Below are 16,086 nucleotides of genomic sequence, written 5' to 3'. Positions count from 1 at the left end.
CTGCTTAGACAGGTAAGAAGCCACCAAACTAATCCCCCTGGCACAGACATATGGGCACAATAACAATCTCATACATGTGAAAGTACGGTTGCAGATTTACTCAATTAAAGAAATTTAACAACAAACTTCAGTATAACTAACACCAAGACACAGAGGCAGAGAAACAGCAAGAAGCTCTGTGTTTCTATGCAGGTACCTGGACATGTATTTGTTGCTGTTGTAACTTTTCAAGATGCTGAATCCGCTGTTCCATGAACACAGTCATCTGTTTTTCAAGCTCGTTGACTCTGTCATGACAACGGGATCTCTCCTGTTGTTGAGCCTTTATATTTGTTTGCTGTTCTGCAACGCGTTGTAGCTGCTTGTCTGTCTCCTGCAGTTTACTGAGCAATTCTGAAACAGAGCTAACTTTTGCTTCCAAATCACTTTGAACCTGAGGAAAAAAATTAGACTCTGTAGCTCAGGTATAGTTCAAAGAGAAGTCTAGTTATACATTTTAAAAACTCTTTGAGTTTGAAACCTGAGGCAAGAGGAAGCAGGTATTAATACCATTCCTATTTGTTCCCAATATCCCTCCCCCACCATCACATCACACCACACACTTTTTGGCATCTATATTTTCTTCAAAAGATTCAGATAATAATAGTCCTGATTTGGGGTGATTTAATAACACAAGGGAACCTTTCCAAAAGATAAATACCGCATTAAAAAGGTAGTGTTCATTAGTGCCAAGCCACCTTTTACCCAAATAAAATGAACAAAAACATCCCTTAAAATAGGCAGTACAAATATTATCAGATTGCTGCAGACTCTCTTTTATGTTAAACCAATCTTTACGTTAACTCTCATTGGCACACACCCCCCATAAAACTATAGCATATAATTATCGCTCTGAGAAAACTGAGGGGTTGGGTTTGTTTTTTTAACATTCATAGCATGGTCATGGGTGTTTAAATTTAACAGGATATACGTGGCTGCCGAGTCTTTTTCCCTCTCCCCTCCAAATGCTGCCATTTTCCCAACAGCAAGGAGGCAGAAGCAGGCATTCTCACTTCCACCTCCCTGCCGAGGCCAAACCTGCTCACAGGGTTACTGGGGGGTAGGGTGGGGGTTGTCTCATCATCCGGTACAGTCCGTCCAGCCCAGCGCAGCCTAGGATAGGGATTGGGATTGACACGCCCCACACTCAGCTCCGGACCAAGGCTGCTGCACGGTTGCTTCCTGTCCAACTTGCAGGGAGAGGGGGCGGGACAGACAACACACGGCAGTTAGGAGCTCTGATCCACCCCACAGCAGTGCCCAACAGGCAAAGGAGCTGAGACCAGGATCCGCTGCTTGGAACACAAGCAGAGATGAGAGGGGCCCTGCCCTGACCAGGGCGGCTCTAGCGATTTCGCCGCCCCAAGCACGGCGGCATGCTGCGGGGGGCGCTCTGCCAGTCGCTGGTCCCCCGGCTCCGGTGGACCTCCCGCAGACGTGCCTGCGGAGGGTCCGCTGGTCCCGCGGCTCCGGTGGACCTCCCGCAGGCATGCCTGCGGATGCCCCACCGAAGCCACGGGACCAGCGGACCCTCTGCAGGGACGCCTGCGGGAGGTTTGCCGGAGCCGCCTGCCGCCCTCCTGGCGACCGGCAGAGCACCCCCCGCGGCATGCTGCCCCAAGCACGCGCTTGGCGTGCTGGGGCCTGGAGCCGCCCCTGGCCCTGGCAGGGGAATCCGTATGAGACTCTAATCCATCCCTGTTCAATCCTGCTGCTCAGTGTAATTCTTATAGCTGCTGATGCCCCCTACGTAGACCACTGCTTCTGGTGCAAGGCCACAAGCACAGACTGGTGGGAACACAACATCATGCAGGCTTGGGATGACCAGCAGTGGGTCCAGAACTTTTGCATGAAGAAAGCAACATTTCTGGAGCTTTGTGAGCAACTCGCCCACATCCTCCAGCGTAAAGAGACACAGCTGAGGTCATTCTTGGCAGTCCAGAAGCAGGCTGCTCGAGCTGTCTGGAAGCTGGCTACTCCCGACTGCTAGAGGTCCATTGGCAAACAGTTTGGGGTTGGAAAGTCGACTGTGGGTAAAGTGGTGGGTAAAGTGGAGGCAAACAGGCATGGTGGTTTACACCAGAGTGGCTGACATTAAAGATATTCCAAAGGTAACTGCTGACTTTGAGAGAACGGGGTTTCCTGACTGTGGCGGGGCTATTGATGGCATTCAGGTGCCCATAATTTGCCCTCCTCAAGGAGCACGAGTACATAAACCACAAAGAGTACTACTCCATTGTTATGCAGGCACTCGTGGACCACAGAGGCAGATTTATGAATGTCAGCATGGAAAGTTCACGATGCCAGTTTTTTGCCACTGAGGAGTCTACATTCATAGACAAGCTGGGACACTATTACCACCAAATGACATTGAATTAAAGGGTGTTACTGTCCCCATTGTTATTCTGGGGATCTATAAACAGCGGTGTAATCTATCAAACATGGGCTTTCTCCCATCCTATTCACTATCTACTGTGACACTTCCCAGGGTACCCAGGGCCGTGAAGCACAGCACTACCACCTGCCCTTACCATGAGGGAGTCTTGTCTGTGTCTGCTGTGGATCAGCTCCCTGACTCCAAAAGCTTCTGGCAACACAAGCTGCCTTCCAGGCTTCTGCAAGCCTCGTGCTCTCTGTACAGGTTAGCAACAGGTACACACCAACCCCTGAGTCCTCAGAGCATCCCTCTGGAGTGCCCAGCCCCTGATCCACTGAACATTCACTGAACAATTAGATCCTTTTCTCCTAAGGGTATAGTACACATCAGCTTACAAGATCCAGCTCAGGATCACTAATCTGCTTAACATACAGCACTTATATTTACAGTGAAAGCAAGAATAAGTTTATCATCAAAGAACAGAGACTCAACTGACAGTAAGAATTTTGGAAACAAATGGTTACATATCAAACAAAGTCATAACACACATTCTAGAACCTCAACTTCACTCGCAAGACATTCCCCTATCTCCTACAGAACAGTTTACTCCCAAGTCCTTTCCCCAGCATTGTCAACCAGGATGTCTGAGATCCTCCTTCCATGTTTGTCTCAAGGCACACTGCCTTTATATATAATATAAAAACAAAGTTCTCACATATTTTCTGTATATACATCTCACAATGATTAAGACGACCAGAGGGGGACAGACTTTCAGCAGAGATCTTACGTGACCCCTTCTGGTAAACCCAGAAGATCCCTGTACCCCAATGTACCCTGTGCCTTCTGCCAACTGGCAACAAGAGGCCCTTGGGTCACACCTACAAATACATAAGACAGCTCTAACTGAACGCACCCAGTGTTTGTATCTTTTTGTCATCCCCTCCTACCGCCCCAATGAGCCATGCTGTTCATCGAGATGACTGTGAGCACATATGAAGAGAATACAAATGAAAGACAGTGGGAGCTTCACTACTAGCCAACTCAGACTTATTTATTATTTCTATTATTTAACTTGATAGAGAACTAATTTTACCAAAAAATGTCTTACTTTGAGAAGTGGAGCAGTTGTAGCAATGGCAGCTGCTGTGGCTGCCGCGATGGTTGTAGCTGAATCTATATTGCTGTGTGCTGATCTGGTATCTTGAATACTCTCTTTCTTTTCCGCAGATACATTTTCTAAAAGCTGTACCTTCACCTCCTTAAATACAGGAGGGTTTTGGGTTCTATAAATACAAAACAGATCTTCCTGTGAATGGCATTCTTGTCAATTCCTGATCAAACATAACGTTCCCGTTCCCTCCACTCCTTCCCCATAAACTAGCCTTTCCTCAGCACTATTAGCCATTGTGAGGCTTTCCAGGGATACCCAGGGTTGTGAGGGGCCTCACCACCACCTGCCCTTAGCATGTCTGTGCCCGTTATGGATCAGCTCCATGAAACTACCAGCCTCTGGCAACACAAGCTGCCTTCCAGGCCTCAGCAGGCCTTACTCTCTCTGTACAGGTTAACAACACACACTCACACCAACCCACAAGCCTTCCAAATATCCCTCTGAAATGCTCAGCCCCGTTTAACTGGACACTCACAGAACTCCTAGATTCGCTACCTCCAAAGGAATAGTACACATCAGGTTGTAAGAGTCAACTTAATACACAGCACTTAGATATACTTATAGTGAAAACAAGAATACCTTTATTATCAAAGAACAGAGATTCAAGTGAAAGAACGAGAATACAGTGAACAAATAGTTACATATAAAACAGAATCATAACATGCTTTCTACAGCCTAAGCTTAATACACAAGGCATTCCCTATCCCTTACAAGATAGCATACAGAAAGTCTTTTTCCAAGCATTTTCAGTCAGGTTGGATGAAATCCCTTCTCATAAGATAGACTCCAATGGCAACTTGTCCTCACAGAATGAAGGAATAACTTGGTGGTTCATCTGCACCCAGATATAGTTTCAGAAGTTCATTGTCCTACTCCTAAGCAGGATAACTCTTGCTGGTTTTGTTTTTTCCTGCAACCTCCACAACCTATTGATTGGTATTTTGCTTGGTCTGTAAATGGGCATCCACTGAGAACCACATAATACTTAATTTGTACATGACCAGCCAGAGTGAGATAAGCATCTCTTCCCATATCCCCGCCAGGAGTATGTGGATTATCTTTTGGTGACCTGTTTAACTCACAGACCTAAAGAACATAATTGTTAGTATCTATACACAACTTCACATATTTTCTGTACATGCATCTCACAATTATTATGATTTCCAGTATGACACAGACTTTCATTACCGACCTTACATGACATTCTTTGCTGGACTAGCATGTAGATATCAGACCCAGGGGATTCTTATAACCCTTATGTACCCCTGTGCCCTTTTGCCAATTGGCATCAAGAGGTCCTTGGGTCAGACCCATACATGCATTTATGGCTTCTCCAACAATAAACTTCCTTTAAAGAAAAATTACACATTTCTCCCACACAGCTGACACTACAGAATTTTATTTAAATCTTTATTGCAACAAGATAATAAAGATTTGCTACAGAGGTACCATTTGTTAATGTTTGAAATATTAAGGGCATGGTCTGTATGACTGCCACCATGACACACAACGGGGTTACATGCTGGCGGTCACCTAGTTCAATTACATATGCAGTTCTAGACTGTGGTATAGACTTGACCTTATTCAAGCAGTCTGTAACCAGGCTACAGTCCAAGTTGAAGGCTGCTAGCGGCAGGGACCTTATCTCTTTATTTGTTTGTAAAATGCCTAGCATGCTTTTGGCGCTAAATAAATCAGAACAATTCCTGCACCCTTTCTGGAACACTAAGGCATTATTCCAAAAGTTTTTTTGAAAGCGTTAAAGAAAAAAAATTGTACAAAATAGTAAAGACACTGTAGGGCAAATAGACTTCAAACTAGAAAATGAGTTCTGAAAAAATACGTCCACAAGTATAAACAGAATATTAATGGACGAGAATGAAGAACTATTTTCCTTTTACCAGTGCTACTAAGAGGGATCAGGGAAACCAGGAACCACATATCGTAATAGAAACTTAACAGCTCAGACATTATTAACAGTTCAAACTTACCTCTGCTTTAATACAGCGCGTAAAGCTTCTTTCTCGCCAGTAGTGTACTGAGAAATAAATATATCACCATCTGTGAAACAAGAATATAATATACACTTTGTCAATTTAATTTTCAGGTCTCCTTTTATAAAGGTGGTAAAAAAAGTTATTTCAGTAACATGTAGAAATTTGGTATAAAGTACATCACAGCTGAATACACAAGCCACATTATTTCAGAGTGTAAATGTTTTCTTCAGACAAATATTAGGCATCATTTAACATAGGGCTAAAAAAATCTGAGTATCGTTGACTACTGTGTTTTAAAAATATTCAGTGATAAGACAACCCAATGTGCTTTGAAAATAACTATAAATTTATTTTCTCTCACATAAAGCATTGAAGAATTTAAGAATGCTGTCAAAATAACAACCATTTTGAATGTGTGCACCACATGACATATACATTTAAATTGTGCAAACTCTAACCAAAACTTTCTAATAAACAAAAATGAACTAAAACTGCATGGTATTAATATTAGTTTTTCCTGTACTATCATAAAGTACAACAAAAGCCTTCACCCACCATCAAATGCTCTAGAACAGGGGTGGGTAAACTTTTGGCCCAAGGGCCACATCTGGGTATGGAAATTGTATGGGGGGCCATGAATGGTCAGAAAATTAGGGGCTGGAGTGCGGGAGGGGGCTCCAGGCTGGGGCGAGCGGTTGGGGTGGGGGTACGGGCTCCAGCTGGGAGTGCAGGCTCTGGTGTGTGGCTGAGTATGAGGGGTTGGGGGTGCAGGAGAGTGCGCTGGGCTGGGACTGACAGGTTTGGAGGGGGATCAGGGCTGGGGCAGGGGGTTGGAGTGTGGGAGGGGGTCAGGGGTCCAGGCTCCGGGTGGTGCTTACCTCAAGCAGCTCCTGGAAGCAGCAGCATGTCCCCCTTCTGGCTCCTATGCAAAGGCACAGCCAGGCGGCTCTGCGTGCTGCCTCATCCACAGGCACCACTCCCATAGCTCCCATTGGCCTCAGTTCCCAGCCAATGAGAGCTGCGGGGGTGGTGCTTGGGGCAGGGGCAGTGTACAGAGCCCCCTGGCTGCCCCAATGTGTAGGAGCCAGAGAAGGGACATGCCGCTGCTTCCAGGGGGTACATGGAGCCACAGCACGCGCTGAGTGGGGCAAGCCCCCAACCCTGCTCCCTGGCTGGAGCACTGGAGCGAGGCAAGCCCCAGACCCCGCTACTCGGCGGGAGCTCGAGGGCTGGATTAAAACGTCTGAAGGGCCAGATGCAGCCCCAGGGCCGTACTTTGCCCACCCCTGCTCTAGAAGGTCCCCTAATCAGGATTCTCTCCCATTGTGCATCACAGAGGACCCCAAATCCAATAGTCATAAGCAAGCTGCACCAAGTTTACTTAGTATAGGATCTTGAAAATTCAGAGGAAGCAGCACTGCTTGCCACTGGTAAACTATGTTACAATATAACCTTGCTAATATGCATATTGCTAATCTGCACATTTTATAATGCACACACAACAGAGCATCCTTTTACCTCCCTCTCAGCAAAGATTTAACAGAAGTTGTAGTAAGATCTCATTATTGATACTACTGTACATTATTTAACAAAACACATATGCTGCACCTTGATAAGAAGGGCTCGGCCCTCTTCACCCCACCCTGAGGGCTGCACAGAGGGTGGATCTTTTCTTAATATACTAGGTAGTATCAGATAAGGTTAAAGTGCACTTGATAAGCAATAAACAAAGTAAATTTTGCAATGCATTAACCTTACTCATTTTTAACTGTTTACTTATTTATCAATTTGTGAAATTCGGTAATTCACAATGGGGTCTCCTCCTCAATAATGTTCTAAAAAGTGACTAGGTTTAAAGATGCCCTTTGTTACTCTACAAATCCGATCCTTGTACATATTTAGTTATATCTGGTAATCTCAGTGTTTAAAGGGGGTGGGGGTACGCATTCCTATTTACCCTTGTAATCAAAGAACAGTGAATCTGTGCAACTCCATTGAGGGCAATGGGGTTGCAAAGGTTGACTGAGGTCAGAATTTGCCCCATGGTGACAATGAACAATCCAGGAAGAATCACTGACTGATTCCAGACTGAGTTTGCAAGGCTGGCAGCTAGAAGCATCTTTATACATGTAAGCTGAGCACACAGAATCTGAAAATCATTCAAGTACAACTATGGATCTTCTTTCTACAGGGACAAGGTCGGCGAGGTAGTATCTTTTGTTGGACCATCTTCTGTTGGTGAGAGAGACAAGCTTCAAGTCACACAGAGCTCTTGTTCCGGAGTGGGAAAGGAACTCTGGGCATCTCAGTTAAATGCATGGTGGAACAGATTGTTTTGCGTAAGTAGTTAGAACATATTCTAAGGGACCGTTCAAGATAGAGTGGCTTGTTAACACCTCTGCAATCACAGGACAAAGAGAGGGGATGAGTGGGTTACAGACTGTTGTAATAAGCCATAAACCCAGTCTCTGTTCAGTCCGTGAGTTTCAGTTTCTAGCAGAGTAATGAATTTATGCTCCCAAGCTCATCTTTTGAAAGTGTTGTGCAGGTTTCCTTTGAGGATGAGGACTGATAGGTCAGATATAGAGTGACTGCCTTGTGACAACCTATGATGCTAGGAGTATCTTTCCCAGAGAGCTCTGTGGCTCGAAAGCTTGTCTCTCTCACCAACACAAGATGGTCCAACAAAACCTATTACCTCATCCACCTTGTCTCTAATATCTTGGGACCAACCCGGCTGCAAATACACTGCATGCTCCTTTTTACAGTTGTTTTACAGCCTACGGCATAGAACTATACTTTAAAAATTGGCATCTCTGATTTAAATGAGAGATTAGGATTGGGGAAAATATTTAGATTTTATTAATTTAAATTCATTTTTTCAACATGGAAACAGTGAGTTTTAAATTATTCACTTTTATACAACCAATATAAGCTACAGGAATCTAACAGTTATCCCTATATACAGGGATATCCGGAGACAGAAAAGTTCAAGAACTGATGTATTCTCACAAGGAACCTCAGGATTTACAAATTTATTTTAGACACATGTAGGAGAGGGACAAAAGCATTATGAATAGAATTCATAGCAGTTACTCTCAAAAGAATCAAACACATTTTGAAAGAAATTAAGAAAAACTATTAGAGGAAAGTAATAATTTATCATAAAATGAAGTGAATTAAACATTTTAGCAATTTACTACAGGACCATTACCTGACCACATGGCACTTCAGTTTAAGATTACACAACCTACCCCCCTCCAAATTGCACCTAAGGCACCAAACTCCCAACAGAAGGAATCGCTCACAAACAACTTGTTTAGTTGTAAGTAGGTTCCCATAGCAACAATCCAACCCTTGCACCAATCCTTAAAGGGGCTGTAGTTTCTCTTAAGTTTGACAACTAAACAGAGGAAAAACACACACAATCTTCTTTTAGATAGATTTCAGGCCAGAAGAGACTATTACGATCATCTAGCCCAGTGGTCCCCAAACTTTTCATAGTTGCAATCCCCCCTACCCCTGTCTCACTCCCTCCCCTTCCCTCCCCTCTATCCCCCCGGGAGCCAGGGCCAGGATGGGGGGGGGTGGGCAGACAGGAGTAAGAGAGCCAAGGCTGGGGCCGCAGCTGAGGCCAGAATGGAGCCACGTCCAGGAGTCCAGGCTCGGGGTGGGTCCAGGGCTGGGAGCAGAGCCGCAGCTGGGGGCCGAGCTGCAGCTGGGGGCCGAAGCTAGGTGCAGGGCTGGGAGCGGAAGCTGCAGTTAGGGGACAAAGCTGGGGGCAGGGATGGAGCCAGGGCTGCGGCTGGGGGCGGGGTCAGGAGCGAGGCTAAGTGGCACTCCCTCCCTGCCCCTGATGGGGGCTGGCCCGGACCCTACCGCACCCCCTCGAATGTTCCTCTGGGGGACACGCCCCAGTTTGGGAACCTCTAATCTAGCCTGAACTCCTGCGTAACACTATAAAATTTCATCCTAAATCAGTATTTTTAGAATTACATCCACATAATGAGACCTTTAAAAGATTTTCCTTCATGATATTGAAAAGAATTCAGAAAGAAGTCTTGTATGTCTGGGCAGCTAGCTTCCGCACCATCATTTTAAGTATTATCAGGATAACTGTGTTTTCAATTATTTCTTCCAACAAATATTTATTAAAAAAACTCACAGAAAGCAAAACCACTGCCAATGTTCAGGGAAGAGACTATAATTATGTCTTTAAGAGTTAACAATTTTACACAGAACACAGGTTTTTTTAGTGCAGATATTCCATACGATATGTAATTAAAAGGTGAGAGAGAAATATTAAATACAGATTTATTTGCCTATATTAACATCTGATTATTAAAGCTAAAAGAGTTTTAAAATGTAGTTTACTTTTTGGTTATAAACTCCTTTCATGTTCGATGCATCACTTAGTAAAATGCTGCACAAATTATAGATGAATAACTTTTTTTTAAAATAGCTTATTTAGAACTGAACAAAACATTCATAGAAAGCTAGCATGGACCATTGTGATCATCTAGTCTGTCCTCCAACATAGCTAGGCTATAGGAATTCCCTGAATTAATTCCTGTTTGAAATAGAGCATATATTTATCTTTATTTAAAAGTTTCCAGTGATGGAGGATCAACCATAGCCCTTAATAAGTTGTTCCAATGGCTAATTACCCTCACTGTTAGAAACGTATTTCTTCTTTACAATGTGAATTTGTTTAGCTTCAACTCCATGGGGGGATTGTGTTTATAACTTTGTTAGATTAAAGAGCCTTCTTTATCAAGTTTCTTTTCTCCATATAGGTACTTACAGACTGTGATCAAGTCACCCATAACCTTCTCTGTAAGTTAAACAGATTGAGCTCCTTGAGTCTATATCACTACAAGGCACGTTTTCTAATCCTTTAATCATTCTCATAGTTCTTCTCTAAACCCTCTCCAATTTATCAACACCCTTCTTGAATTGTGCACACCAGAACTGGACACAGGATTCCAGTAGTGCTTGCACCAATGCCAAATACACAGAGGTAATAACTCTCTACTCTTACTCAAGGTTTCCCTGCTCATGCATCTAAGGCAGTGGTGGGCAACCTGTGGCCAGCTGATCTAAGGACTACATTAGCACTTCTGGCCACAGCACTGCGCAGGAAGCTTACGCTCAGCTGGTTATCCACCATGACCGCCAAGTCTTTTTCAGAATCACTGCTTCTCAAGATACAGCCTCCAACCTAAGTATGACATTTGGCCATTCTGAAATACATATTGTTTGCTTGAGTCCTGCTTACCAAGCAATCCAGTTAGGTCAGTATCAGTGATCTCTCTGCCTCATTATTCACCACTTCCCCAATCTCTGTCATCTGCAAACTTTATGGGTAATGATTGTTTTCTTCCAGCTTATTGATAAAAAATGTTAAATAGTGTAGGGCCAAGACCTAAGTTCCCTGTAAACTGCATAGCCCTCTCTCCCCACTGCAGCTCCAGGCTAGCCTGCACCCCATTATCCCAAACCCCTCATCCCCAGCCCTATCTCAGGGCCTGAACCCCCAGCCACAGCTCTCACCCCCTTGCCCCCCAACCCTCTGCCCCAGCCCTGAACCCCCTCCTACACTCTGAACCCCTCATCCCCGGCCCCACCCCAGAGCCTTCACCCCTAGCCAGAGCCCTCAACGCCCACACCCCAACCCTGTGCCATAGCCCTGAGCCCCCTCCCACACCCTAATCACCTCATCCCCAGCCTCACCCCAGAGCTCACACCCCCAGCCAGAGCCCTTACCTCCCCACACACACCCTAACCCTGTTCCCCAGCCCTGAGCCCCCTCCCACTTTCTGAACCCCTCGGCCCCACCACACATCACCTCCATATTGGTGCACATAACAAAATGCATTCCGCATGTGGACATAAAAAATTAGAGAGAACACTGGCCAAGACCCAATGTGTGCAGGACCTCACTAGAAATACATCTGCTCGATGATGATTCCCTGTTTACAATTATGTTTTGAGACCTATCAATTAGCCAGTTTTTAAACCATTTAATGGGATATGTTGATTGTGTATTCTAATTTCTTAATCAATATGTTGTGCAATACCAAGTCAAATGCCTTTCAGAAGTCTATTACATCCACACTATTACACTTATCAACCAAACTTGAAATATCAAAAAAGATGAAATTGCAATGTTACCAGTGCTGTTAATATGTTATACATATTAATTTTAAAAAAATATATAATTTAGGGGACAAAACTGACCAATGTAATTAAAATACAAATCCCATTTTCAAAAAGCTGATTCCAAACAAATCTCATTTTTAAAAGATACCGCTTCTCCTAGAAATTGGTTGCTTGCAAAAGAATGCACACTCACTGCAGCAGTTACTGACCTCATGCTAATGTCACCAGACAAGCACTTCGAAACAAAAATTGCAAGCTCTTGGATATTCTACTAAAAGGCATGCACCACTTCAGTACTAGGAGGCTGCCAAGATTTCTGGCAATGCAGTTTAATACACTACTGGAAGGTGCTCGGATACTACAGTGATGAGCATAGTGTATGACCTCGTATGGTAAAGTACAGAATGAAACAGAATAGAACTCCCACTGTTAAAAAGGAAGGATTTAAGTTACCTTCATTTTACTAGTGAAACTCATGCACTGCAGCATCTTGACTAACAATTTTTATACTGAAGGAAAAAAGGGGGGAGGGATAGCTCAGTGGTTTGAGCATTGGCCTGCTAAACCCAGGGTTGTTGTTCAGAGAGGAGAGGCCGCCGCTTAGGGGGGCAAAAAAATCCTAGTGTAGGCAGGGGGGGCAGGGGCTGGACAGATGACTCTTTTCTCTCTCTCCAGTTCTAGGAGATTTATTATTTTCCATTACCTTTTATGAAACAAACATATTTTATAGCTATTTTCCAAAATAGCTGTTTTCTTAACAATGGTTATAGAAGTCTGATATTTTGTCTTACCTTCTGGTTTATTTCCATCTTCCATTACTTGCAAAGGAACTCCTTTTACTGCAGCTTCCTTAGAGTAATCCTTTAGGGATAGGTGCATAAAACAGATCTCAACAAATACAGACTACAGAAAATATAGCAAATATAAAAGGAGAAACTAATTGAGCTAGAAAGGGTCACATCAAAATATTAAAGAAATTTCAATAGATTGATATGAACTAATGTCTATTTAAATGAACAATGACAGGAAGCAAAAGAAACTATAATCATAATATTAAAGGTCTTCAGGAAATCATATTGATTTGAGCTATTCAAGGAGCAGAAATTTCATAGGAAGAATTACACTATAATTTGAAAAAACATGCTATAGGTGGAACATAAGAAAACGATGCATTCATATTCACTATATACTAGATAGGTTAAGAGAATATGAAGGCTCTGGATCCTGCAAAGACTTATGCATGTGCACTGACTTCAATACTTCCAGCGCATAAACTTAAGCACATGCAGAAGTCTTCATGGGAACAGGGCCTAAGTCAGATAAGCCCCTGGGAGAGAAAAGTAGTTTGCTGATGTACTAAAATTTGGATCATATATATAACCTTTTAAGATGGAAGTATGGCATACACTTCAGGATTGTAGGATCAGGAATAGAACAGTAACTCTTCTTACCTTCTGTGATAATAGCGTGGGTTCTAAATCATTTTCTACTGAAAGAAGATGTTCTGAACTTCTTTCAGCCAACATACTTCGGACAGCTAAAATAAGAGAGACTTTAGTGTAGTTATGCACATATAGTTTATGCATCTTTGACAGGTATCACTAGTCTGTCCCAGATCTTAGTCATTTCTATATCTGTAGATTTAAAAATCTAAACTAAACAAAATGACCTTCATTGCACAAATGAGCTGAGTGTCAACTTGGAACTGGCATATTAATGAACAATGCCTGAGATGCAGCATTAACCTGTTTGACATACAACAGAAACTTGCTAAAAGTGAGAATCGCAAATGATGCAATGACAACTCGGGATCAAATTCAGTATGAAATCAACATAAATTAATGGGGTAATGCATTCTGATGCCCTTTTACAAGGATAACATCTTGTAAAGTTGTGTGATCCTTTGATCAACAATGAAAACTTTATTTTCTAAGGAGATAAGAAGCACACTCTAGCCCAGTAAATTCATGGCACAGTATGTGTCAATTTTAGCTATTTTAAATGAACCCATTACTGTAGTTTCTAGGTGATAGGGAATAAGATATAGCTTTAGCTGCCAGACATCTAAGATACACTTGAAATGTAGGGAGAACACTGTTAAAGGGATGTCATCAACTTAAAAAAAATAATTAAATTTCTAACCTTAAAATGCTTTACTTACTATTGTAGCAAGCACCAAAAATTACCAGAATTTAAAGATTAGAGGAAATAATATATTATGTTTTTTTTGGTTTACCTGTATATTTGTCAGTTTCACTGTTTCATCTGTATAAGTAGTTAATTGGGTTCAGCTGTTTGTGTGAGTCTTTCACAAAGCAACACCACAGAAAAAAACTAAACTGTAAAGATCTCATTTTAATATTGTAATCACAGTAATTACCAGGGAGAGTCAGGGGCAGCTGTTGTATCTGAAACTCTTTTTAAAACACAGTTTTTTTAAACTGACTACCTTTCAAGTTAAATGTGTCCCTCTAAACATGCAAACATTATGTAACCAAAACAGAGGGGTCACTGGAATTACCTTTTTTGAAATATCCATACAAAGCATGTAATATTTAACATATTTTCATAACTGTTTTCTCTACTCTAAACTGCCAATAAATATTTCTTTCTAATCTCAGTAAGTTTTGGTCATCATACATTGAGAAATCTATCAGTTCCAGCTCTCAGAGCAAATTAATCTGTCATTTTAAAGTTAGAGAAAGCTGCAAGTGCATGAAAAGGTCTGTGATCTTTCCTCCAGTACAGTGGTACAGAAGGACCTGCAATCCCCATGTAGGTACAAAGAGGGCTAAAACGATCAAAAGGTACAAGACACAGAATATCTTTCTTTCTAATTCATCATAATGAATAGCCAATAGCAAATTTATCATCACAATAAATGTACTACTCAGAATTTGGAGCAATATTTAAGAAGTGTGTGAAGTCTGGGGACATTTTATACAGAGTTAGAAAAACATTCTAAAATATTTTATACAAAACATGTTAAAAACAAAATAGTATTTCACAAAACTGGCTAAATGGCATCTGGTCAATTAGGAAATTAAAAAAAGGTATAACCAATTCATATCAATCTTTACAGACAACGTTCCTAATATACATACGTCCATAAATGACATGCTGGAAAAAGGATCTGGCTAGACAAATTACGTCACAGAAATCGGGTTTGATCACATACCCTGTGTAACGCTGCCGGAGGTAGTGACAGTTGATCTATTCGGCAGAGGTTTGTTTGTTGACAATGCTGGAGGAATATAGGATGTTTTGTCTCTAATCAAAGCTGCATCATCTGCCTGGTAGGGAGAAGCCACTTCACGAAGCTTCTTTACTGAAATTTTAACTTTTTTTCTACTGCAGTCAGTAGCTGCTGTCCAAGCGCCAGTGGGTTTTTCCTTTGCGTGGAGGCTGGTGGAGCGGATAAGTACGTCACCGGCAGTGAAGCTAGCCATAGAGTCCTGGCTGACACTAGAATTACTTTCCACCTCCATGAAGAGCTCACAACGCAGTTTTCAACATGTCCAAACAACCTATTAATGGGGTTTAATAACATTATTAACAAACTAAAAGGGATAGTTTATTAATGCTCATGAACTGATTACAGAGAGGGGCACTCACATCACAAAAACCTAGGATTAGAGAAATAAAAGGGGGGGAATGAGTGGGGTTTACAAGGTACAGTAGTCAGATTCCAGCAAATTATCCCTGGATCTAAGCCAACATAAACAACCAGTCACCGCTCCTCCCTCTCAGCCCTCATCGTCTTGCCATAGGAGGGGCAAGGACTATCTACCCTGAATAGTTCTAATGGACCTAACACCACAGTATTTCGGTACCAAGCAGGGCCCATCTAGCCACCACACAGTGCTATAGCGAGGACAGGGTGCAACACACACGTCAAGCATTGGGATGCAGGACCTCCCCCCCCCCGCAAGGCACAGGCTCCCTCCCCTGCCCCCCTGCAAGGCACAGGGTGCACGGCTCCCTCCCCCATCCCCAACCCTCCGCAGCCCCAGGAGTACAGCCCCCACATAACCACCTTGGGGTGCAGGGAGCCCTCGCCCCGTTTTCCCCGGAAGCTGCAACTCACCCTCATTCAACCCCTTCCCAGCAGCCACCGGAAATGCTAGTTACCATGGTAACAGCACCAGCTCCCCCCCCCCCAGGCTCCCGCCGCTTCCAACCCAGTGGCGCCTGCCTGCCCAATCCTTTCCCGGGTAGCACCGCGCATGCGCTTGCTACTGTAGGCTTCCGGAAGCTCAGAATCAATACGCATGCGGGGTCGGGAGGGCCGGATGCGGTCTTGCGCGCGAGACGCCGCATGTCCAGGACGCATGCGTAAA

The 16,086-nt window shown here is 43.3% G+C and overlaps 1 protein-coding gene across 9 annotated transcripts in view; it reads right to left on the bottom strand.

Moving 5' to 3' along the window:
- The window catches only part of KIAA0586 (KIAA0586 ortholog), a 126,610-nt gene extending 110,616 nt beyond the window's left edge, over positions 1-15,994 (bottom strand). For 5 of the 9 annotated variants that reach the window (XM_039536194.1, XM_039536193.1, XM_039536195.1 and 2 more), the window contains exons 1-7: positions 15,834-15,994; positions 14,925-15,273; positions 13,198-13,283; positions 12,538-12,607; positions 5,579-5,648; positions 3,525-3,699; positions 197-433 (exon numbers count right to left, since the gene is read on the bottom strand). In XM_039536194.1, the coding sequence (XP_039392128.1) occupies positions 197-433; positions 3,525-3,699; positions 5,579-5,648; positions 12,538-12,607; positions 13,198-13,283; positions 14,925-15,234 (948 nt within the window). In that variant the 5' untranslated portion in view covers positions 15,235-15,273; positions 15,834-15,994. Of the gene's footprint in view, positions 1-196; positions 434-2,570; positions 2,903-3,524; positions 3,700-5,578; positions 5,649-8,798; positions 8,855-12,537; positions 12,608-13,197; positions 13,284-14,924; positions 15,274-15,782 lie in introns of those variants that run through there. The other 4 variants (XM_039536190.1, XM_039536191.1, XM_039536196.1 and 1 more) reach the window with 4 other exon arrangements.
- Between the last annotated feature and the right edge of the window lie 92 nt (positions 15,995-16,086).

This window comes from Mauremys reevesii, linkage group 4 (assembly GCF_016161935.1).
Source record: "Mauremys reevesii isolate NIE-2019 linkage group 4, ASM1616193v1, whole genome shotgun sequence".
In the NCBI taxonomy this organism is placed as follows: domain Eukaryota; kingdom Metazoa; phylum Chordata; order Testudines; family Geoemydidae; genus Mauremys; species Mauremys reevesii.
This window is presented reverse-complemented; position numbering and strand designations above follow the sequence as displayed.